General features: G+C 42.0%; 1 protein-coding gene across 4 annotated transcripts in view; it reads left to right on the top strand.

The window, feature by feature from the left end:
• The window catches only part of LOC139542080 (1-phosphatidylinositol 4,5-bisphosphate phosphodiesterase eta-2-like), a 176,357-nt gene that overhangs the window by 15,146 nt on the left and 136,182 nt on the right, over positions 1–25,029 (top strand). Inside the window, exon 1 of one of the 4 annotated variants that reach the window (XM_071347105.1) lies at positions 18,860–19,002. The exons of the other annotated variants lie outside the window; for them this stretch is intronic. Within the exon in view, the coding sequence (XP_071203206.1) occupies positions 18,963–19,002 (40 nt within the window). The 5' untranslated portion in view covers positions 18,860–18,962. Of the gene's footprint in view, positions 1–18,859; positions 19,003–25,029 lie in introns of those variants that run through there. 4 annotated transcript variants of the gene reach the window in all.

The raw sequence follows: 25,029 nt of genomic DNA, 5'->3' as shown, positions 1-25,029 counted from the left end.
TGCTAATTTCCTGCAATTCTCCAAATTTTGTAATGGCTTAGGGTATGTTGTGTTCTTATGCTATCTGAGTGACTCTAACAAAATCAATGGGTACCCCATACCATTACATTTTTTTAAAGGTTTGATTCTCCTGTCTAGTTTTTATTCTGGTGGTTGTTAGTTCTCAAAGTGGATCTTATTTAAAAATATATAGCTCCATTATCTTTTCTACGTACGTTATATCTGTTTTTAGTCATTTAAGTTGAAAACACACTGAAAACGGCCACAATTTAGCTGCAGCGCCCCGCCGCTGTTACAACAAGCAGTGTTTCCCCTATATTCATGTATGTTCAACTATTGCTTTCCAGAAGTGACTCATTTCTCTGTATTAATTTGTCAACAGCAGTTGTGTAAGAAACAATGACTCAAATAGAGTTGTGCTTTGTCGTAGTCCCCGAAGGACATTCTTTCAAGCAGGAGTAGAAATAATCCTTATTTGCCCACATTCCTAGTGTGAATAGAGATGATTGGGATATTTTGCTCTAAAGCCTTGTTTACACAGTCAATTACTTTTTCCATCTAGTTTTCCAGTCAATACATTTTTCCTCTAGCTTTACGGTCAATGAATTTCTCAGGTTTGTTCTAAAGTCAATTCATAAGTCTCAACTGCATCGTGATAGCTGTATGCCCTGGGAGTTGCAATGTTCCCTGTGGAATGAGTGAACTCATCGAAAAGGTCACGGGAGGATTTGAAGTGAGCATATGCACCAAATTCAGCTCGATACATTGTCCCGAAGCAGCGCAACAGGGTTAGCGAGGCGCATTGGTTTTGTATTTATCTGCATTCTGAAAAGGACACAGACGTCACTCGGTCAGACGGCAGATGCTTTGGTGAACAATACACTTTCTCCTTGCTTTAGTCAGACAATAGAAAAAGGTACCCTACCAGGGCACATAACAAGACAAAGCTTTTCAGAATTAGATAACGCCATGTTCTGTTTTCGTACTCCAATTCCAGCTGGTGTGTTCCTAGGTTATGCGGAATAATAAAATGATCTGGTAACATAATGTGTAGCCTACTTTTAGGTTCTTTACTTCGCAGTTTGTCAGCGGACACAGGATAGTGGTACTTGTTTCAACGAATCGCCCCCAAAAACATAAATGTTATGTGATTAGATTGTACTTCTCGTTGAAAGAACATTGGAAGCCCGCATGCACTTCATGCACAGAACCAATACCCACAAACCATTTTGGTTCCACACCTGCACGCAATTCAGCTGTCGAGCCAGGTAAATGTATATTTAGCATAAACCCAGGGTATTCCACTTTATGACAAAGGTCATGTAATTTCTACAAGGGAGGTGTCATCGCACTAAGATTCTCTACAAGATGCCCTCGTCCACCTCTGAGGAGGCTCTGGGGATGTTCATGCTAATTAACAGCCTCCCATTTCCATGCGAACGAGGAAAAGTAGGTTGAGGCATATAAGGACTTCTGAAACCCTCTTCTAGTACAATATAATTGCTCTAACTCCCGCTCCTTTGTGCGTTCAGGCTTGTCGTCACTCGGCAGCCAAATCACGTCTTTCAAGCATCATGCAACCGGGGACCATATTTGAACCATGTCTAGCCTGAATGTGTTAGTTGTGAGAGTCTTTCTCAATACTCACCAGTGAATGAAGGCCATATGCCCTAAGCTGATTCTGTTAATAACAGGGCATGTGTCTGTAGAATAGCCCGAGGGCGACGTGGATAGACACTCTCTTTTCTATGGTTACATTCTAGCACCTCTTCTTCTACGTGGCCCTGGTTCAGGGGCGTTCAGCTAGCCATGCTAACAGCTGTGGTGTTGACTGGCCTTGGATTCCTTTCGTGTGACGGTTTAACTCGGCACACATGCTCTGAAGCCCACAGAGAGGAGGATTATGGGTAATTACTAGTAGGGGCTGAGAGGCAAATTGGTGTTCTGCTGGAGGTAGAGATTTGATTGGCTCAGACCACGGCTTAGATCGATGATGCTTGTGTGACTCTTCTAAATAATGTCTTGGACTGTGTTTCAGGATTAACTGATGTGTGGCTAAAGTTTTGATAATAAGCCCAATACCCAACGTCTCTCTCTCTCTCACCCTCTTTCCTCTCGCTCTCTTTCTCTCTCACCATTTGTACCACTCTGTCTCATCCGCAACACCAGTATACTGGCTGACTCACAGGATTATCTGTTTACGTGTACATCTGTGATGTCTGTTTGACAACCCATTCACATCAGGTTCAGCTCCCAAGCACTAACCAGCTGTCAATCACAGTCACTCACTGGCACAGCAACAAGACAGGGGCTGCGTCCCAAATGGCAGCTTATTCCCTATTTAGTGCACTAGTGTTGACCCGTGCCTATAGGGGTTTGGTCAAACGTAGTGCACTATATAGTGAATAGGGTGAGAGACAATTAAGGCCCATCTGTTAAGGGCTTGTGTCTGTCAGTATTCCTTTCCAATTGGCGAGGTAGGTAAAATGTGGTGCTTTGAGTACTCTTAAAGTCTAGTGTTATTTACTCATCACAGTGAATTGTCAATGGGTCTACACACACACACTAAAACCTTTTCAGGCAGTCTCTAACCGCCAGCAGAGGTCAGTATAATTCCTTTTATCTCCTGGGAGCCACCTTTGCACCTAATAAATATCATCTGTATCAAACCTGAGACGTGATAATTAATTCATTGTTGACTGCGTTCCTCCCACGGCTATTCCGGGCTAGTCTTAAACCAGCAGCCCCCCCCCCCCCCCCCCCCCCCCCGAGGGAGAGAAAGTGTGTCTCTCATATAAAATGTTCCATTCATCAATATGCATATCCATTCTTCTGTCATTCTTTGAGAGAGACCTGATGTTGATAAGGTGATTGATGAGTTGCTGTTTGATATGTGTTGTGTTTAGGCAGATCAAAATTCACATTTGGAGGCTCTGTTTTGTGTGAGGTATTCTCTGTCTGTGTCTCTCTGTTTTTCTCTCCAATTGAATGTCCGTGTGTGCATTTATAGTATTTTGTGTGTGTGTGTGTGTGTGCGAGCTTCGGTGCGTGCATGTGTGGCTCAAACAGAGTTAAACAGTGTTTAGTGAAAATACTGCGTCGGAAAACCATGCGACTAAATCCAATGGATTCTTTAAGGCGTCATTAAACCTGCGGCCAGGTCCCGTCAATAACCTAATTGTTCCTTTTCCGATCTGATAAGCAATCAATGATTGTGGATTGAAATGTGATGGGAGGATCAGAGTGAAGAAAGAGAGCTGCAATTGATACCTGGATGGATGATGAACATGGATAAATGATGGATGGATAGAGACAGGTAGACGTGGTGTTATGCGATGATGAGCGGGCGGCAGGGTGATGTTATATTTTGAAGGAAGTGGAAAGGCCTACAAAGAAACTTTAAGTGAAGATGTAGCATTATACAACGGGTGGGTCTAATTCTGAATGCTGATTGGGTAAAACTGCATTCCAGCCGGTGTCTATTCCACAAGTTACCACCGGCTAAATCTATGATGTTAAAACTGCACAATCCACTGTCTCATAAGCTCAGCCAAGCAACTTGTAAACTTTGCAATATTGTTGCAATTAGAGGTCGACCGATTATGATTTTTCAACGCCGATACCGATTTATTGGATGACCAAAAAAAGCCGATACCGATTAATCGGCCGATTTTACATTTAAAAATAATAATAATAATAATAAAAATAATAATAATAATATATATATATTTTTATTTGTAATAATGACAATTACAACAATACAATAATATAATACATCAATAAAATCAATTTAGCCTCAAATAAATAATGAAACATGTTCAATTTGGTTTAAATAATGCAAAAACAAAGTGTTGGAGAAGAAAGTAAAAAGTGCAATATGTGCCATGTAAGAAAGCTAACGTTTAAGTTCCTTGCTCAGAACATGAGAACATATGAAAGCTGGTGGTTCCTTTTAACATGAGTCTTCAATATTTCCAGGTAAGAAGTTTTAGGTTGTAGTTATAGGAATTATAGGACTATTTCTCTCTATACAATTTGTATTTCATATACCTTTGACTATTGGATGTTCTTATAGGCACTTTAGTATTGCAAGTGTAACAGTATAGCTTCCATCCCTCTCCTCGCTGGGCTCGAACGAGGAACACATCGACAACAGCCACCCTCGAAGCAGCGTTACCCATGCAGAGCAAGGGGAACAACTACTCCAAGTCTCAGAGCGAGTGACGTTTGAAACGCTATTAGCGCGCACCCCGCTAACTAGCTAGCCATTTCACATCGGTTACACCATCTTAATCTCGGGAGTTGATAGGCTTGAAGTCATAAACAGCAGAGCTGCTGGCAAAACGCACAAAAGTGCTGTTTGAATGAATGTTTACAAGCCTGCTGGTGCTTACCATCGCTCAGACTGCTCTATCAAATCATAGACTTAATTATAACATAATAACACACAGAAATACGAGCCTTAGGTCATTAATATGGTCGAATCCGGAAACTATCATCTCGAAAACAGGACGTTTATTCTTTCAGTGAAATACGGAACCGTTCCGTATTTTATCTAACGGGTGGCATCCATAAGTCTAAATATTCCTGTTACTTTGCACAACTTTCAATGTTATGTCATAATTACGTAGAATTCTGGCAAATTAGTTCGCAACGAGCCAGGCGGCTCAAACTGTTGCATATACCCTGACTCTGCGTGCAATGAACGCAAGAGAAGTGACACAATTTCACCTGGTTAATATTGCCTGCTAACCTGGATTTCTTTTAGCTAAATATGCAGGTTTAAAAATGTGTATTGATTTTAAGAAATGCATTGATGTTTATGGTTAGGTACAGTCGTGCAACGATTGTGCTTTTTTCGCAAATGCGCTTTTGTTAAATCATCCCCCGTTTGGCGAAGTTGGCTGTCTTTGTTGGCTGTCTTCACACAGTTCGCAACGAGCCAGGCGGCCCAAACTGCTGCATATACCCTGATTCTGTTGCAAGAGAAGTGACACAGAAATTTAACTAAATATGCAGGTTTAAAAAGATATACTTGTGTATTGATTTTAAGAAAGGCATTGATGTTTATGGTTAGGTACCTTTTTTGCGAATGCGCACCGCATCGATTATATGCAACGCAGGACACGCTAGATAAACTAGTAATATCATCAACCATGTGTAGTTAACTAGTGATTATGATTGATTGATTGTTTTTTTATAGGATAAGTTTAATGCTAGCTAGCAACTTACCTTGGCTTCTTACTGCATTCGCGTAACAGGCAGGCTCCTCGTGGAGTGCAATGAGAGGCAGGTGGTTAGAGCGTTGGACTAGTTAACCGTAAGGTTGCAAGATTGAATCCCTGAGCTGACAAGGTAAAAATCTGTCGTTCTGCCCCTGAATAAGGCAGTTAACCCACCGTTCCTAGGCCGTCATTGAAAATAAGAATGTGTTCTTAACTGACTTGCCTAGTTAAATAAAGGTGTAAAAAAATATATAGAATTTTTTTTAATCGGCCAAATCGGTGTCCAAAAATACAGATTTCCGATTGTTATGAAAACTTGAAATCGGCCCTAATTAATCGGCTATTCCGGTTAATCGGTCGACCTCTAGTTTCAATAGTCAAATTCGATCTCCAGCTGTCACATAGTGATGAACGTGTCGGGGTCGGGAGTCAGGGCGAGACAGACAGGCAGGCAGCGTATCTCAGCCAGTCGAAATCATGAATCAGCTGGCATAATTATTATGGATATATACAAAGAAATGTTGATTTGAAAGAAGGTAGTTAGTTGGCAGTCTTTCCAGCTTCCGTTTGAAGTGATTGTGTTAGCTGTGTTGTTGGCTAGCTCTTCTGAACAGCAGTGTCCTGAGGTGTGAGCAAATTTTCTATGCCAGGCGAAGTCGCGCATTGTTATGGATGTATCCAAACTAAATGTCACAAGAAAACAGCTTCAACAAATGCAAATGCAGCTACTGTTGTTATTCTGGCTGCACTTTTTGACGTGACTGTAAAGTAGCCGTAGTTGGTTAGCTAGCAAGCAAGGGATAAGAACGTTGCCAGCCAGTATGGCAATGGAATATTTTGAACGAACGACTGCATCCATAGATACAGAACAAAAAGAATGAACGACTGGGTCCCGTCTCTGGCGAACAAACGACCAGCCGGCTTGGGTAGCCACCCTAGATTTGTTTCGGGACTATATCTTGTATTAATAAATTCTTCAAAATAACGTTTTGAATGAAAATATGTCAATCATTATTTGAACATGACTTTGTCTCGGGCCTAACAACACCATGCCAATATATCCTCCAAACACCGGCTTCTTGGGCATTATCACTTAAATGTAGCATGCTTTCTGATGCCATGTGGCTGATATACTGTGTGCCACGCAAGTGCCACAACGAAATGCGTGGCAGCAGCTGCCGTGGAACGTTGTGTCTTCAGCTCGTGCTAATGTTGCGCTGATAAAATGCTTGAATTAAGGATTTACTTGGTGTCGGTGGGCTTTGCTCAATTGCATTTGAAACAGGCTCAGGCTCTAGACAAATGTTATGCTCAATGGTTGTCTCTTCTGTCTTTTCTCTCCTTGCGAACTAGGTGCATAATCAATCATTTTGTAGACTACACAACTGGGCTACTATCCTCGGCTGTTACCTGTATGGCTCGCACACAGGGAGCCCTTTTCATCTGCGGGATATTTTTGTATATAGGGCGGTAATTCTTGAGGGATCGTTTTGTTTCTCTCTTTGTGCAGGCTCATTTTTGTTTCTTGTCGCTATTTTTCAAGGTGGCGTTTTAATTCAATGTCTTCATCGGCGTGGAATGATTTGCAGTAATCAAATAATACACCTTGGAGTGGACGTGATGCCGCGGAGCTGAGCAGACGTTGACAAACCGAGCTCTTCAAAGTTATTCTATTATTACCTAAATAACAACGTTGAAACAATATTCTAACATCGGCTGATAAATTGTCAAGTACTTAACTTCCCAAAGAGCCATGGACCGCCGACCGAGAGGCAAGAAGAACGACCAAAACGTCGTTGATTCCCAAGATAACGATAACGCTAGCAAGATTAGCATTAGCCCTCATAACTCAAACGACAGTTCCAGACTGTTGCTCTCGGCCCCTTGCGAGCCTGCCGACATGCTGGCTACTCTCCTCCGGGAAATTCAGGACGGTAACAAAGGTCTTTCTATGAAAATCGATAAGAGAACGGCTGAACTCCATTCTTCCATCGACGACCTGAAATCCTCCATGAATGATCTCCTTTTGAGAACGACTGAGGCAGAGTTGCGCATTAGCACAGTTGAAGACACCATCGCTCGACATGACCAGGTCTTGATACAACTGCAAAAGGACAATGCCTACCTCAAAAACAAGGTAGATCAGATGGAGAACCAGAGCAGACGTAGTAATATCCGTGTGGTGGGATTGAAAGAGGACAGCGAGGGCCGTGACCCGGCCCGTTTCTTCACTCAATGGATCCCGGATGTCCTAGGCACAATCAACTTCACCAAGCCACTGGAAATCGAACGCGCCCACAGAACATCAGCGGATTCTTCATTTTTTCCCCCTTTTTTCTATGTTTATTGTTTCCTCCCTAAAGAGACACATAGGTCACTTCTGTGTTCAAACCAAAGTTGAAACATTTCCTAACTATCTACATATGATAGAATTCCATTCAGTTACATATTTGAAACCCAACTATGCTTAATCCACTAAAATATGTCACATTCAACGTAAAAGGTCTTAACAGCCCGATTAAAAGGAAGAGAGTCTATATATACCTTAAGAAATTAAAGGCTGACATTGTGTTTTTACAAGAAACACATCTCACAGCCAGTGAACACAAGAAATTGAAGAGGGAATGGGTAGGACAAGTTTTTGCGTCCTCTTTTAACTCCAAAGCAAGAGGAACTGCAATTTTGATAAGTAGACACATCCCCTTCTGCGTCAACAACACCATCTCTGATCCCTCTGGCAGGTTTGTTTTGGTGCAGGGGCATATGTTTTCAGAGTCTTGGACCCTATTGAATATCTATGCTCCTAACTTCGATGACCATATGTTTATTCAGAATGTCTTCCTTCAGGTTGCTCAAGCACCACCAGGATGGTTACTGGTTGGAGGAGATTTTAATTTTTGTTTAGATACAGTTCTTGATAGGTCCTCTGATAAACCCTCACTTCTTACCAAAGCCGGCAAACTCACCATGTCATTCATGAAAGATCTCAATTTACTAGACATCTGGAGACAGTTGCACCCACAGGATAGGGACTACTCTTTTTATTCACACCCACATAAGACACACACACGCATAGATAACTTTTTAATATCGACACAACTGTTTCATAGAGTGTTAGATGTCGATTATCTCCCCAGATTGCTTAGTGACCATTCTCCCCTGGTATTATCAATCTCCATTCCTACCAAGGTAAATGGAGCATATAGATGGAGACTAAATTCTACACTCCTAAAGCAACCTGAATTTTGTGCATTCATCAAAGAGCAGATCAATATTTTCACTTTGACAAACAAACCCTCCGCTCCTGACAGTTTCATTCTTTGGGACACATTGAAGGCCTATCTGAGGGGACAGATCATTTCCTATACTAAAGGGCTGAAGAGAAAACACGGTGCGGAACTGAGTGCCCTTGAATCTGAAATCTCAGAGCTAGAGAAAACCGACTAAAGATCTATACAGGCTTTTGGTAAATAAAAAACTGAAATATAATATTCTGAACACATATCAAGCTGAGAGGGCCATCACTAAATCAAAACAGCGTTATTACGAGCTTGGAGAGAAAGCTCACAAAGTATTGGCATGGCAACTGAAAGCAGAGGAAAGTAAGAGGACAATTAATGCTATAGAAACTCTTACTAATGAGATATCTTTCGACCCTACTGAAATTAATAATACTTTTAAGAAATACTATGAAGACCTCTACACTTCCCAATCAAGCGATGATCTATCAGAGATCGACTCCTTTCTCTCCTCTCTCAACCTCCCATGCCTGTCAGGGGAAGACAGCGAGCGCCTGAGTGAACACTTCTCAGTTCCTGAATTGTTGGAGGCCATTAAATCCTTACCTTCTAATAAATCTCCTGGGGAGGATGGCTTCCCTCCAGAGTTCTATAAAGAATTTAGGGAGCTGTTGGTCCCCTACCTTATGGAGGTACTTAAAAAAGCCAGGGAAGACAACTACTTTCCAGAGTCTTTCTCTCAAGCAGTGATTACTGTAATCCACAAGAAAGGGAAAAATCCACTAAAGTGCGCCTCATATAGACCAATCTCTCTCCTTAACACAGATTGTAAGCTGGTCACCAAGATGCTATCTAAGAGACTGGAGTCATGTCTTCCCCTGTTGGTCAACCCAGATCAGACTGGCTTCATAATTAATAGATTGTCCTCCAATAATCTCAGAAGGTTCTTTGATATAATTCACCTTGCTAACAAAAACAAAATACCTAGTGTCGCAGTCTCCCTCGATGCTGAAAAGGCCTTTGATAGGGTTGAATGGCCATACCTCTTTCGCGTCTTGGAAAAGTTTGGTTTAGGCACCGTGTTTGTAAATTTGATAAAATCACTCTACAAATCTCCTAAAGCTAGGATTGCTACCAACGGGATTACTTCCTCCTCTTTCCCTCTCTATAGGGGGAACAGACAAGGTTGCCCAATTAGCCCCCACCTCTTTGCCCTCGCCATCGAACCGTTGGCTGAGGCTATTAGAACGTGCCCTGACATACATGGCTTTGAGGTGGGCCCCCATACCCATAAATTATCACTCTTTGCGGACGACCTTATCTTATTTCTAACAAACCCAGAACACTCCCTCTCTCACTTGCAGATCCTGCTACAGTGTTATAGTTCTTTCTCTGGATATAAGGTCAATTTAGATAAAAGCGAAATCTTACCGTTGTCTGTCTTTGACCATCATACCATCAAGCACAAGTTTCCTTTTAGATGGTCGCCTATGGGCTTCACATATTTGGGCATAATGGTGGATGGTAACCTGAACAACCTCTATAAACTCAATCTGGCCAGTTTGTTACAAAAGGTGGAGGGTGACCTTTGTAAATGGATGGACTTACCTCTCACTCTACTGGGTAGAATCAATGTAATTAAAATGAATGTCCTGCCCAAATTTCTATATCTGTTTCAATCTCTCCCTATCCCTGTCCCCGCAGCATTCTTTTCCTCTCTCGACAAGATGACCAGACGGTTTATCTGGCACGGCAAAACCCCTAGGGTTGGCCTGGATAAACTGACCCTGGATTACAGTCAAGGAGGCTTAAACCTCCCCAATTTTAGAATGTACTACTGGGCAGCACAGTCGAGGTTTCTGGCTCAGAGGTTTGATAAGGGTCCCTCTCCCTCATGGTTGAACATTGAAAAGCTTGAGGTAAACGATGACACTGGGGCAGAATTGTTTTACAAATGGGACAGAAAATCTATTAAAACCATCACAGACAACCCTTTAATCATACATTCTGTCCTGACATGGTGCAAACTGCAAGAGCTGTTCGGACGAGGGGGATTCCTTTCCCCTAAAACCCCTTTATGGAACAATAGATTGATTCCTATGTTTTTCCAGAATAGTAACTTTAGACCATGGTCTGATAAGGGGATCACTCTTCTGGAACATTGTTACGAGGAGGGAGTTCTTATGTCTTTTGATCAGCTGAAACAGAAATACCACTTGCCTAACAGGGACTTCTTTAGCTACCTACAACTACGAAACTTTATTAGGGTGTCTCTCAAGGGACAATGGAACCTACCTAAGATGTCACCTATTGAACAACTCTGCCACGCAGACCAACCACTGTTCAAGACCATTTCCCGTGTTTACGATGCTCTTATGTCAGGACTAACACTGACCGGGCTAGATAAACCCCGACTTAGATGGGAAAAAGATCTGGGTATTGATCTTGATGAGGGTCTATGGAGTGACCTATGCAGGAATGGTGTCACATCCACACTGAACTCCAGATACAGACTGATCCAGTTTAATTTCCTCCATCAGCTCTATATCACGCCATCTAGACTGCACAAGTTCAACACTGATATCTCCTCCATATGTTTTAGATGTGGCTCAGATGAAGGAACATTCCTCCATTCCACTTGGCAGTGTTCAAAACTACACGGTTTCTGGCAGGGGGTATGCGATACCATATCCTCAATTCATGGGGTTGCATTCCCTTTAGACCCGGAGGTCTGTCTACTGGGCAACTTTACTAACACCAATCTTAGGCAAAGCCATACTATAAAGCTAACAGAAATATTGCTAGCGATTGCCAAGAAATGTATTGCCTTGAAATGGAAATTGGATTCCCCCCTGCCAGTTGCAATGTGGCTATCAGAAGTTAATAGTTGTATCCCACTGGAGAAAATCACTTACCGCTTGAGGAATAAGTTAAATACATTTTACAGAATTTGGCAACCTTTTATTGACTATATGGAGAATCTCCCCCCACATCACATTGAATGAATCTCTATATTATCCTTATATAATGTTTCACACGTAATGTATAATATGTAACCTACGGCAGGTGACCATATGATCCAATGTCTCATTATAATTTTTTTTATTGTATGTTTGTTTGTATATATAATTATAATTTGTTTGATTTTTACTTTTTGTTACGCTCATCTGTTACTGTCACTTTGTCCTATTGTTGGCTAATATCTTTTCACGTTTGTCTTGAATGTTGTTAATTGGAAAATGCAAAAATAAAATATTCAAAAAATAATAATAATACACCTTGTTCTTTCACCCCTGGGGTCGTGCCTTCACATCTCTTCAAGGTTAGCTTTGATGTCTCTGTTGGAAAAGGGACATTGACTGAGCAGTCTTCTTGATTTCATTAGCTATTGCTTTGATTGGTGAGCCTGCACGCTATATTAGGAAAATCGTTAAACAATTGATTTATTATTCAGGTGGTGATAAGCTTTTTTTAAGAACACACACACACCTTAAGTCTGAGAACTATCTATTCTCCAGATAACCAACAAGATGAATTATATTCCACTACCTATCAGCAATACCTTCAATCTCTTTCTTTCATTTCATTTCTTCTATTCATTGCTAAACATATTCCTAAACTGTTTCTCTTTGGAACTTTTGTGACACTCTTAATTTGAACTTTAATTCACTTTAAATGTAATTAAAAGTAGCTCCCTTTGTCCAAAAATGTTTTGCTAAAACGTTTAATTTCGCTCTGTACTCCAGGATTTTGGATTTGAGATCATGTTTTATATGAGGTGACAGTACAGATCGTCATCTTTTTATTTGAGTGACTCCAAAATGGCACAACACAATCTGCAGATGCATCCACGAAGTTTGTAGAGTCTCACACGCATGATGTAGTCATTGCATGCTAGGAATATGAAAATACTAAACTTTGGTCTAAATTGAATACACTATAAGTGAATTTGTCCAAATACTTATTTGTCTTTATGGTAAAACAGTATAAAATACCCTCAAATAAAAGGTGACATTCTGTACTGTTGCCTCTATTAAAACATTTGATCTCAAATTACATAGCCCTGCCTATCAATTAACAGATCCTACTGTAGCTACCTACTGTACTTAACACAAATAGGCCTATACTTATCTAACGTAATAGGACCTCCCATCCTCGTGGGTTAGCGGATAAATCTTGGTGATACAGACACATAAAACATGGAGTCTCCTTCTCCCCTTATCTTCTTACGCAGATGTGATCTAATGCATGTTATCACTGAAGCCCATAAAGGATTGTGTTGTCCCTACCTGTGTCATGCATCACTCATTTCAAGTAGTTGTATCTCCACTGCATGGGGGATCTGCTGGCCGGGACAGAATGACAGAACAGCAAAATGGCCTTGTCTCAATGTCTGAACTAATACCACCTCCTGATGGCAAAACAGAACTTGTTAACGTTTATGTATTCCAATGGAGGGAGGGATGGTCATTTAAACACTTTGACTCCATTCAAAAACACACACACAGAGAGAGACAGGAAGGAGGAACAAAATACTTTAAGGGGCCTGTCCAAGCTGTGAAGGAAACACATTTCGCCACTGCAGGCAAACCCCGTTGTGCAACTCGGTGGACAAATCAGTTTGCTCTGCTCCACTTGCATATGCAGCATCCCCGAATCCAGCAGAAAATGCAGGATTTGCAGACGAATGCCTCCTCGTTCCCGCCTTGCGGATCTGCTTCTGTTTCCCCCATCTCCCATGATAATGTGTTTACGGCTCTTAGATCATGCCTTTTGGGCTTAGCAATGTGCCTAGCTGTCTTTTTTCATTATCTCTGCCTGTGTGTGCACCTTCCCAGGCGAGAAGATCTGTATGCACATCGTTGAAATTAGTCTTCTGTCTTGCATTGTTTAATGTCAGCTCTCAATTTAGGTTTGGTAATGAACTGGAGCGTGCTAGATTAGGCTTCTTTTAGTCCACGACACCTGTATGTTATATTCATATAAACAGATGGAGAACAGAGAGAGTAGGTAATCTATAATAGGTATTTATTTAATAGATTACCTAATCTCTGATAGGTATCTTAGAATGTTACTCAGTCATACCACTATTTTATGGTATGCCAAAAATAGTACTTTGTTCGTAATTAGGTAACCTAACCATTGTCTATGGGTAGAGAAACGGCACCGCTCAACCTCACTGTGTCACGTCCTGACCATAGAGAGTCCTTATTTTCTATGGTGGAGTAGGTCAGGTGTAGGTGACTGGGGGGTTAGTCTAGTTTATTATTTCTTTGTGGGGTTCTAGGTTTGTTTTTCTATGTTGGTGAATTTGTATGATTCCCAATTAGAGGCAGCTGGTAATCATTGTCCCTAATTGGGGATCATATTTAAGTAGTTGTTTTTCCCACCTGTGTTTGTGGGATATTGTATTTTTGAGTAAGTGTATGTAGCACCTCTGTAGTCATGGTTCGTTTATTGTTTTTGTTAAGTTTCACTATTAATAAATTATGTGGAACTCAACATTCGCTGCGCCTTGGTCCGTTTCTACAAACGAACGTGACACACAGAGTAGAATGGCCCACGCCATTGGATCGACTATAAACTTCTCTCGCTCCCTCTCGAAGATGGCGCCGACCGAGAAGAGCGTCGGCTTATGAGTTTTGTGACTATTATCGTGTTTATCGTAACTTTTTTTGTACAGAAAGTTCATACCAGTGTTGTAGTAGTCGAGTCCGGTCTTGAGACCACATTGAGTGTCTCTGTCTCGGGTAAATTTGTACTCTGTCTCAGACAGTGAGGACTCGTAATTTCTTCAGTGTTAAAAACACAGAGCCTAACGTTAGCTAGACACAGTGCATTAGGAAAGTATTCAGACCCAATTACTTTTTCTACATTTTGTTACATTACAGCCTTATTATAAAATGGAATAAATAAAAATAATATCCTCATCAATCTACACCCAATGCCCCATAAAGACCAAGCGAAAACAGGTTTTTAGAAATTTCTGCAAATGTACAAAATATAAAAACACATTTCTTATTTACATAAGTATTCAGACCCTTTGCTATGAGACTCGAAATTGAGTTCCGGTGCGTCCTGTTTCCATTGATCACCCTTGAGATGTTTCTACAATTTAATTGGAGTCCACCTGTGGTAAAATCAATTGATTTGCACACACACATGTCTATATAAGGTCCCACAGTTGACAGTGCATGTCAGAGCAAAAACCAAGCCATGAGGAATGGTCAGTAGAGCTCTGAGACAGGATTGTGTCGAGGCACAGATACGGGGAAGGGTACCAAAAAATGTCTGCAGGATTGAAGGTCCCTAAGAACACAGTGGTCTCCATCATTCTTAAATGGAAGAAGTCTGGAACCACCAAGACTCTTCCTAGAGCTGGATGCCCGACCAAACTGAGCAAGAAGCGCCTTGGCCAGGGATGTGACCAAGAACCTGATGGTCACTCTGACAAAGATCCAGACTTCCTCTGTGGAGATGGGGGAATCTTTCAGAAGGACAACCATCTCTGCAGCACTCCACCAATCAGGCCTTTATTGATAGAGTGGCAAGACGGAAGCCACTCCTCAGTAAAAGGCACATGACAGCCCGATTGGAGTTTGCCAAAAGGCACCTAAAGGACTCTCAGACCATGGGAAACAAGATTCTCTGGTCTGATGAAATCAAGATTGAACTTTGGCCTGAATGCCAAGCGTCACGTCTGGAGGAAACCTTGCACCATCCCTACGGTGAAGCATGATGGTGGCAGCATCATGATGTTTTTTTTTCAGTGGCAGGGACGGGGAGACTAGTCAGGATCGATAGAAAGATTAACAAAGCAAAGTACAGAAAGGTCCCGATTTTTTAAAACCTGCTCCAGATCGCCCAGGACCTCAGACTGGGGCGAAGGTTCAACTTCCAACAGTACTACAACCCTAAGCACACAGCCAAGCCAACGCAGGAGTGGCTTCGGGACAAGTCTCTAAATGTCCTTAAGTGGCCCAGCCAGAGCCCGGACTTGAACCCGATCAAACATCTCTGGAGAGACCTGAAAATAGCTGTGCAGCGACTCTTCCCATCCAACCTGACAGAGCTTGAGAGGACCTGCAGAGAAGAATGGGAGAAACTCCCCAAATACAGGTTTGCCAAGCTTGTAGCTTCATACCCAAGAAGACTCGAGGCTGTAATCGCTGACAAAGGTGCTTCAACAAAGTACTGAGTAAAGGGTCTGAATACTTATGCAAATATGATATTTCATTTTTTTTTTAAATGTATACATTTGCAAAAATGTTTTAAAAAAATGGTTTGCTTTGTTTTATGAGGTGTTGTGTGTAGATTGATGAGGGTAAAAAACAATTTAATCCATTTTAGAACAAGGCTGTAAAGTTTAAAAAAAATGAGGATGTCATGTCAAGCCATTGGAGGAGTGACTGACTTTTTCCCCTCATATCGTTTTTTTGGTGGCTATACACAGCTAGAGATGCAGGTGTCATTTTGGGTAGCTAGCATGAACTTGAACGACTGTTCTCCAGTTAGCATCTCTCTTGTGTCACAAGTTTCCCTCTGTCTATCTACTCCGATTTCAGAGCGCACTCATCTGTGCGTCAGAGCGCGGAACAACTGATGAATTTACAAATGCGCAACACCAGCTGAATATGACCGGTGTCCGTAAACGTAGGCAATAAAGTAATAGTTAGTCATGAACTCTCCAGATAACATGTAATCTGCCTAACCAGCTCTGCTACGGCGAGTAAAATGGTCAGAGTGAGATGTTCTCTCATTTGTGTCTGGAAGTAGCTAGCTAGCCAACTTTAGCCAGTTAGCTTGGGTACTTTGTTGCGACAAGCATGCATTGGCAGGGAAGCTGCAGAAGGACGAGGAGGCTATAATTCGCCATTCTTTATCAGAGCAATTTTGACAGCCAACTAGCTGAAAAAGTTTGAGAGGGTTTATCTAATGTTCCTTCATTAGATTTTTAGCTCTGGCTAGCATTAGTTGTAGATCTTGTTGATGTGCATAACTGAGGGAGAGAGGGCCTACCTTTTTCATGGCTGTTTGATCAATAGAACTGTAAAGTTCCCAAATGTAAGAGTCAAACAAACAATTGTCAAAGACTCCAGCCACAGACTGTTCTCTTTGCTGCCGCACGGCAAAGTACGACATCCACATGTGGAGTTTTATTTGATGTGAAACTGCAAATGGGTTTTCCACACGTGAAATGAAAACATGTTATTCTCCTCACATGTGAAATGGTGGTGTTAATATGTGAACTCTCTCTATCTATATATATATATATATATATATGGAGAGAGGGCGAGAGAATTTCTTATCCAATATTCCATGCTTTCCTATCTTTATCCTCCACATTCAAATGGCTTCCGCTCTCGTCCATTGTACACACATCCAGGAGTATTTGCCGTTGCCTGCTATATTATGCATTACCTTCACGTGGCAGTTTGCAAATGATGATGATGCTGGTGGCCTGAGCCAAATTGATATCAGTGCTATTTTCCTTGGACAGATAATGAGGCGCTGCTGAGAATGTGATGGACGCTGTCCCGGGGATACCAAAGAACAGGCCTCCATTCCAATGCAGCACTGAATAGCCTGCTAATCTGCTAACCATAAGTTTGCACATCAGGTACTGTAGCATGTCATTGCCGACTAATGCAAGCTGTTGGAAACCACTTAAAACAGGGACGCATTTGCTTGGGTGCACACACACACACATTTTGAAAACACTCTGTCAAACACACTATATGCTCAAGCACACGTGCACACTCAAACTACACGCAGCCACGCACACACACACACACACAAACACGCATTGACACACACACATACATTTGAGCCAGCCAAGCCAAGTGAGTCAACACAGGTCAAATCCCCTTTAAGTGGATGGCTTTGGGTGGAGCAGTCTCAGAGGAACAAGTGGTGTGTTTGAAGTGTGGTGCAATGGAGATTGGAGATGCCCTTCTTGAAGTATTCTTGCTCTAAATACACATTGGCACACGGCAGGCAAGGGGTGGGGTGGCTTTAGCAAATCCCGGGTGTGTGTTTGGGAGATTGGCAAAGCCCAGATTTCAAGGTTCAAGATTTCGAGGTTAGCTGCCATTGTCCATGTAAGCACTTTCTGTGCTCGCTAAGCCTGCTTTAATGTCAGGCAGGTCGCAAGCATCCAACTGCTGTTTTTCCAAGGTAGTTATACGTCAGGAGACGATGTGCCAGTGAGCCTGTGAGATCAAGTTGTGTGTGAGCCTGTGAGATCACAATTCCAAATAGATTTTCTTGATTTCTCTCAGCTAAGGTGTTGCCCCTTTCCATCGTCAATGAAAAAAGTAATTTTTTCTTGACGTTTGTCATTTGAACCAGAGTCGCTGCAATCGAACTTGGTTTAGATTTTTGCCTGTGTTTTGATTAACAGACTGATGATAGCTGGAGGTTTGAACACAGATGTGAGAAAGCAAGGGGTTTGCCTGCGACAACAAGAGCGTAATTGAGGTGTGCCGAGCTGTGAGGGGATAAAAACAAGCGTTGTTCGGGGAACAATTCGAGTGAAACAGCAGATAACGTGGGTTCTGTAACTTCTGTTCCTCCTCTACCCATCGATCTGTTTTCCCTCTGGGGGGGGGGGGGAAACCATATCTATTGTTTTCAAAGCTGCCTCTGCTGAGCTAATGTAGAGCATGGTTGAATGAACAAACATGTTCAGTTAGAGGTTGTTAATCAGTCTTAGAAGCTTTGAACTGAGTCCAGCTCTGAGAGTATAAGGGCTATCAGGGAACACTACCATGAGGGAAGGAGGTCGAAGAAGTGGAAGTGCTATTGGAACAGTGTTGGCTCTGCCCAGCCCACTGCCCTGTTACTTTAGCTGCTCTCTCACACACACACACACACAGATGCTCTCAGCGCTCCAGTTTATTTGGAATCAGTGCATGAGCAATAAAGAAGAGGGGAGCGTAGCTCTCCAAAGTGTGATAGGGCCAACGCTCTGCTAATAAACCATCTCCAATGCAAACATACATTTTCTCTCGATCTCCCTCCCCCCTCCCTTTTTCCTGCTAACACACAAACACACGTGCTCTCTCTCTCTCATCCCTTATTCACATTTCTAGTCCTTATTTAATTTCCCCTTGTTTTCTCACTGCCCCCTTTCTTTCTCTATTTGGCTCCCTCTTTCTCACTTTCTCTCTCCATCTGTCCACAACCTTCCTCCCTTCTCTCCACCTCTCCCGTCTCTTTCCATCCATTCATCCAGTAATAAAATGCAAACTCTCTCACGAACACATACTGTTCCCCCCACACACATGCATAGACTCCTCTCTTTCTCTCTCTCACACACACACACACACGCTGCACGTCTCTGCTGGGCTGAAGAGCAGAGTGCACACGGAGCCAGACGCTCCCTTCAGTGTGCGCATCACATGTCTTCTGGCAGGAGCTGCCCTTCTCTGCTCTTTCTCTCTCTCTGTCACTCTCTTTCTCTCCACACCTCTCAGTACTCTGCAAGACTTCCAGCATGGAGCTGGCCGGAGTGGCCGTGTTGCCCCAGAGATACAGTACGTACCTGCTCTCTTCCCTTTTTCCCCCTCCTTTTTTTCAATATTGATGTGTTTTTCTTGTGATTTACATTTCATGAATGGGGATGCTTTTGATACATTTTTATGCTATCTCTTAGAGGGAGTGTTCTGCAGTGAAATTAAAGTTGTTTCAGTACTAAGGTGCCGGCACCTTTGCCTGCCGTTGGTTGTCAAACAGTACTTTGTTGTGGCAGGTTGTCTTTTTTTATCCGATGTTTTGTTAGGGGGTTCGTGCAACATTATACGTGAAGCACCTGTATGCACCTGGGCTGCATGTCTGAGTTTATGCGTGAATGGGGACGTGCGGGAAGACCGTGGCACACACCTTCCCGTGTAGTAGATCAATGTCTGGAGAAAGCCGCAAGAAGGATGAGATGAAAGCGCTGACCAGACAGGTGTTGTTATGACACACTTGGTTTGTTCACTTTGGAAAAGGGTATTTTATGGCATTTCGTATGTAGGTAAGAGTGGGGTAAGTTGAGCCAGTCTTTCTATGTAACAATAAACATAATTAATAATTTGAGCAAATATTTAGGAAGAGGTCATCATTTCATGGAGTCTGTGAAGGAAGAAACCACATGGAAAAAGTGGTAAGCAAGACTTTCCCCAATTCAAATTTCATGCTGCTTGTATCTAAACCAAAGTAGAGGGTCATTTTAAGTTTGTTCTATAGATCAGTTGGGGGTCTCTATAAGCTTCAATATGAAGTCTTTAACCTAACATGAAAGTGCATCCTTGTAGCTGTGTCGGCTAATATAGTCAAAATGTTTGAGCCAATGGCAAGTTGAGCAAATGTAAATGTTTTCTTCCCAGGCTTGTCATTGTCATTCCTCTGTTTTCTTTCCCAAGGTGGCTTAGGAGGTGGCAGCCTTATCCCCTTCATTCCTCTCACTGCTACCTGGAGAGGGGAGTTGGTGGGAGTGTGTGTGTGTGTACACAACTATGCATGTACACACACACACACAGAGGAATAGAATGTCAATATTTACCCATGTATTCCCTGCCAATAAAGCTTTATTAGATTACATGGAATTGAGAGAGCGTGCGATAGGAGAGTGAAACATTTGATAAATAGATACACCGAAATCTGAAAATGAGAGAGGCAGAGAAAGATGTAGATTCCCGAGAGAAACAGACGGAAGGAAGATCCGTGAGACATAGACCCAGACATAGGCTATCCGATCCAAAGCACGGACAGACTTTTGTGATCCGCCCCGGTGACGGTACCATTAGCCAAGTAGGGAGTAGTACGTATCCATCTCGGCTAGCAGAACACTAATAGGGCTAACTTTAGAGAGATGGGAATGTGCGAGAGAGAGCGTCTAGCTACTGTATGTAGCTGGTAGCCCACAGTGCCAGAGCTAATAACGTTCCGCTGTCACACTTCACAAAGTGAGAGCGAGGAGTTCGAGACGTGTGAATGCAGAGCGAAGTGGCTTGATAACAAAGACCGTCTCGAGTTTGACTCCAACCAAGGCTGCCGTGGTGTTCTCAAGTATTTTCTCTGAAGCCCGTAGGGAGAGGAGGCTTTGGAGGAATATATTAATATGTGTTTCTGGATGTTAAACAGCTGTTTGTTGGGTAGATTATTGTCATTTAATGTTTTTTTTCTAAATATGGTGTCTTTTTCCTATTGCTATGGATCATAGCTGTGTGTTATTCCATGTAAAAATCCAAAATGTGTGGTAAATCATTTTGTAGGTGTAATGTGAAGGACTGGGTGAAAAGCCTGCTGCTGCGGTCTTTCCCGAAAATGTCTCCTGTTTGTCTCTCACCTGAATGGTGATATTGTAACTCGATGAATATCCCAACAAAGGCAGTTTTATGCTGCATTGAAGGCTACACAGTTCACCTCTCTACCACTGTTTCTGTGCGTGTGCAGGTGTGTGCGTAATTGCATTACACTATTGTTAACTGTGATGCAGTCACTGTGGATTGATGACATGTGTATTCTATTGACATGACCCAGAGCTTCAGTTTAGTCATTGTAATGTGATTTGATGAACCAGAGGGGAAAGATGTTCTGTGTCATTATTGTGTCTACATTTTTTTTAGTTTTTACATTTTAATTTATCTTGAGAGGTTACCATGTTGAGTCATCCTAATTATCTGCTACCACATTTTTCTTGATGGAATAGACTTATTGAACTCATCCATCAGCTTGGGTGCTTTATGGGAAAATGTCATATTTTCTTTAACTACTCCTTTCTTTGACATTTTAATTGGCAAGAGATTTGATATGATGAACATTATAACACACTGATAACACGTGTAATTCTGTCATGAGCGGATATTCTCAATAACCAAAGCACAAGCTTCGTAATGTGAAAGACATTCTAAATCAGCAGTATGGTTTTGTGGTAAGTGTTACACTATCAGTAATGAGGAGAGAGAGAGAACACTTTCCCACAGTGCTTATTTCCCATGGACGTTGACAGGTTTTCCAATGAGACTCGAGTCTTCTTGTTTGCCTATACCCTCTGCCGCTTTCAGCACCACTGCATGTGAACAGCTCCCAGGTTTAGGGAAACGTGTCTGAGGCTTACCGTATGTGGTGGGCTTCCAATCCCTCCTTTCACCCCTTAGATCTGTAAGACCCAAGGTTATTATAGTTAACTAAAACTAATCATGAAAAACTATTTAGTCAACTAATTAACAAACCTGTTTGAAAAACTAAAATGTATCTTTTACTCCTAAATTAAATAAAAAACAATTATTAATTTTGTTCAGTTTTGTTAAATTTTTTCTAAACTTTGGGTGAAATTCAGATTTTTTAAAATGGGATTTTCAAGCTTTTGGGGTGTTTCAAGCTACTGAACCTGGTGGGTAAATGCGGCCAGCATTTTTTTAGCTTGTGAATGGGTGTCTTCGAGCAGTAAAGCTAACTGTAGGTGCATCTGTGACAGCCAAAAGTCAAACACTGTAGTGGTTTTCCAACAGCAACTCTCAGATCAGCATGGCAGTGTCAATTTTTTTCACACTTTGTTGCATTATAATGTGAGATTGAAATTCATTGAATTGTCTTTTATTTGATCAATGATCTACACAAAATACTCTGTCAAAGTGGAAGAACAATTTGAATATAAAAAAAGGTAGATAGCATAAACGTAACCACATGTAACTTATGGATTTGCGTTAGTATACGCCTCAAAAGTCCCAATGCAAAGTTACACCTAACGTTTCTATTTTTTGAGTTATTACATAAAACCAGAATGATCCGAATGCCGAAATCATGTTGGAAAATATTTTTCCAGGGTGTGATGTAATATGGAGGACCCGGCAAGCCAGCCTATTCCCTATAGTGTAAACTCCAACAGAAATAACTTCAAAGTAAACCAAATTCTTTGCGCTCATGACTACTGGTTTCAATAAAATGTTCAGCCAACTTACAAGCAAATACTTGATTTAATGTATTTTACAAATCAACTTCAAGATTGTTAACCAATTAGCCTGCTAACATTAGCCCTACCAGCCTGCTAATGTTACATTAGCACTGAATGAGTCAGCCAGTTGCTATCAACACCTAGCTTAAAACTACATTACACACTTAATATGTTGTGTAATCTTTTATGAATGTATTGTTAAGTTTTTAAACTGTATAACTGTCTTAATTTTGCTGGACACCAGGAATGGGGATCCATAATAAATACAAATGCACCAAAGTTTTGGAAATACATATGCCATCTAACCAGTTATCAAAGAATGCAAGCTACAGTATGAACAGTTATCAAAATAGATAGATTCCAGATATCAGTCAGCCCTCATGAAAAAAGATTGCAAGATTGCAGTCAGAGTATAACTGCAGTACGCTACAAATACTGCGTCCAAAATAACAGTGTTTTACTGCAGTTATTGTGCAGTGTAACTGCAGTTATTGTGCAGTGTAACTGCAGTTATTGTGCAGTGTAACTGCAGTTATTGTGCAGTGTAACTGCAGTTATTGTGCAGTGTAACTGCAGTTACAGTGGGGAGAACAAGTATTTGATACACTGCCGATTTTGCAGGTTTTCCTACTTACAAAGCATGTAGAGGTCTGTAGTTTTTATCATAGATACACTTCAACTGTGAGAGACGGAATCTAAAACAAACATCCAGAAAATCACATTGTATGATTTTTAAGTAATTAATTTGCATTTTATTGCATGACGTAAGTATTTGATCACCTACCAACCAGTAAGAATTCCGGCTCTCACAGACCTGTTAGTTTTTCTTTAAGAAGCCCTCCTGTTCTCCACTCATTACCTGTATTAACTGCACCTGTTTGAACTCGTTACCTGTATAAAAGACACCTGTCCACACACTCAATCAAACAGACTCCAACCTCTCCACAATGGCCAAGACCAGAGAGCTGTGTAAGGACATCAGGGATAAAATGGTAGACCTGCACAAGGTTGGGATGGGCTACAGGACAATAGGCAAGCAGCTTGGTGAGAAGGCAACAACTGTTGGCGCAATTATTAGAAAATGGAAGAAGTTCAAGATGACGGTCAATCACCCTCGGTCTGGGGCTCCGTGCAAGATCTCACCTCGTGGGGCATCAATGATCATGAGGAAGGTGAGGGATCAGCCCAGAACTACACGGCAGGACCTGGTCAATGACCTGAAGAGAGCTGGGACCACAGTCTCAAAGAAAACCATTAGTAACACACTACGCCGCCATGGATTAAAATCCTGCAGCGCACGCAAGGTCCCCCTGCTCAAGCCAGCACATATCCAGGCCCATCTGAAGTTTGCCAAGAACCATCTGGATGATCCAGAGGAGGAATGGGAGAAGGTCGTGTGGTCTGATGAGACAAAAATAGAGCTTTTTGGTCTAAACTCCACTCGCCATGTTTGGAGGAAGAAGAAGGATGAGTACAACCCCAAGAACACCATCCCAACCGTGAAGCATGGAGGTGGAAACATCATTCTTTGGGGATGCTTTTCTGCAAAGGGGACAGGACGACTCCACCGTATTGAGGGGAGGATGGATGGGGACATGTATCGCGAGATCTTGGCCAACAACCTCCTTCCCTCAGTAAGAGCATTGAAGATGGGTCGTGGCTGGGTCTTCCAGCATGACAACGACCCGAAACACACAGCCAGGGCAACTAAGGAGTGGCTCCGTAAGAAGCATCTCAAGGTCCTGGAGTGGCCTAGCCAGTCTCCAGACCTGAACCCAATAGAAAATCTTTGGAGGGAGCTGAAAGTCCGTATTGCCCAGCGACAGCCCCGAAACCTGAAGGATCTGGAGAAGGTCTGTATGGAGGATTGGGCCAAAATCCCTGCTGCAGTGTGTGCAAACCTGGTCAAGAACTACAGGAAACGTATGATCTCTGTAATTGCAAACAAAGGTTTCTGTAGCAAATATTAAGTTCTGGTTTTCTGATGTATCAAATACTTATGTCATGCAATAAAATGCAAATTAATTACTTAAAAATCATACAATGTGATTTTCTGGATTTTTGTTTTAGATTCCGTCTCTCACAGTTGAAGTGTACCTATGATAAAAATTACAGACCTCTACATGCTTTGTAAGTAGGAAAACCTGCAAAATCGGCAGTGTATCAAATACTTGTTCTCCCCACTGTATTGTGCAGTTGTTGTGCAGTGTAACTGCAGTTGTTGTGCAGTGTAACTGCAGTACACTGTCTTTACTCTGCGATTACTGCCCCCCAAAATACCTCAGTCGACTGCAGTTACTACACTCATCTTTTTTTGTAAGGGAGCTAGCACTAATCCAAGGTGGAAAAAATTACAAAACTCCCGTAGCCTACTTCACAGAGGACATGCCGAAAAGTTTACGAAACAAAAAGGAGAGCAGATGAGTTACTACACAATTAGAGCAAGCAGGTATGATTTTTCTCTTTCATTTTGAACCCATGACAAGAAGGCACCAGAGCCTGCCGTCCTATCAGGTTCCCACTAGATAACACAGCCACAAAGTCTGTGAAGAGCATGAGGTTGCCTCCTTGTTTACATCACATTGGTGGATTGAAGCTCACCACCGTCAACACTTGGTCTGGA

Source organism: Salvelinus alpinus, chromosome 17 (genome assembly GCF_045679555.1).
Source record: "Salvelinus alpinus chromosome 17, SLU_Salpinus.1, whole genome shotgun sequence".
NCBI lineage: Eukaryota > Metazoa > Chordata > Actinopteri > Salmoniformes > Salmonidae > Salvelinus > Salvelinus alpinus.
The sequence above is the reverse complement of the archived record's forward strand: the minus strand, read 5'-3'. Positions and strand labels throughout refer to the sequence as shown.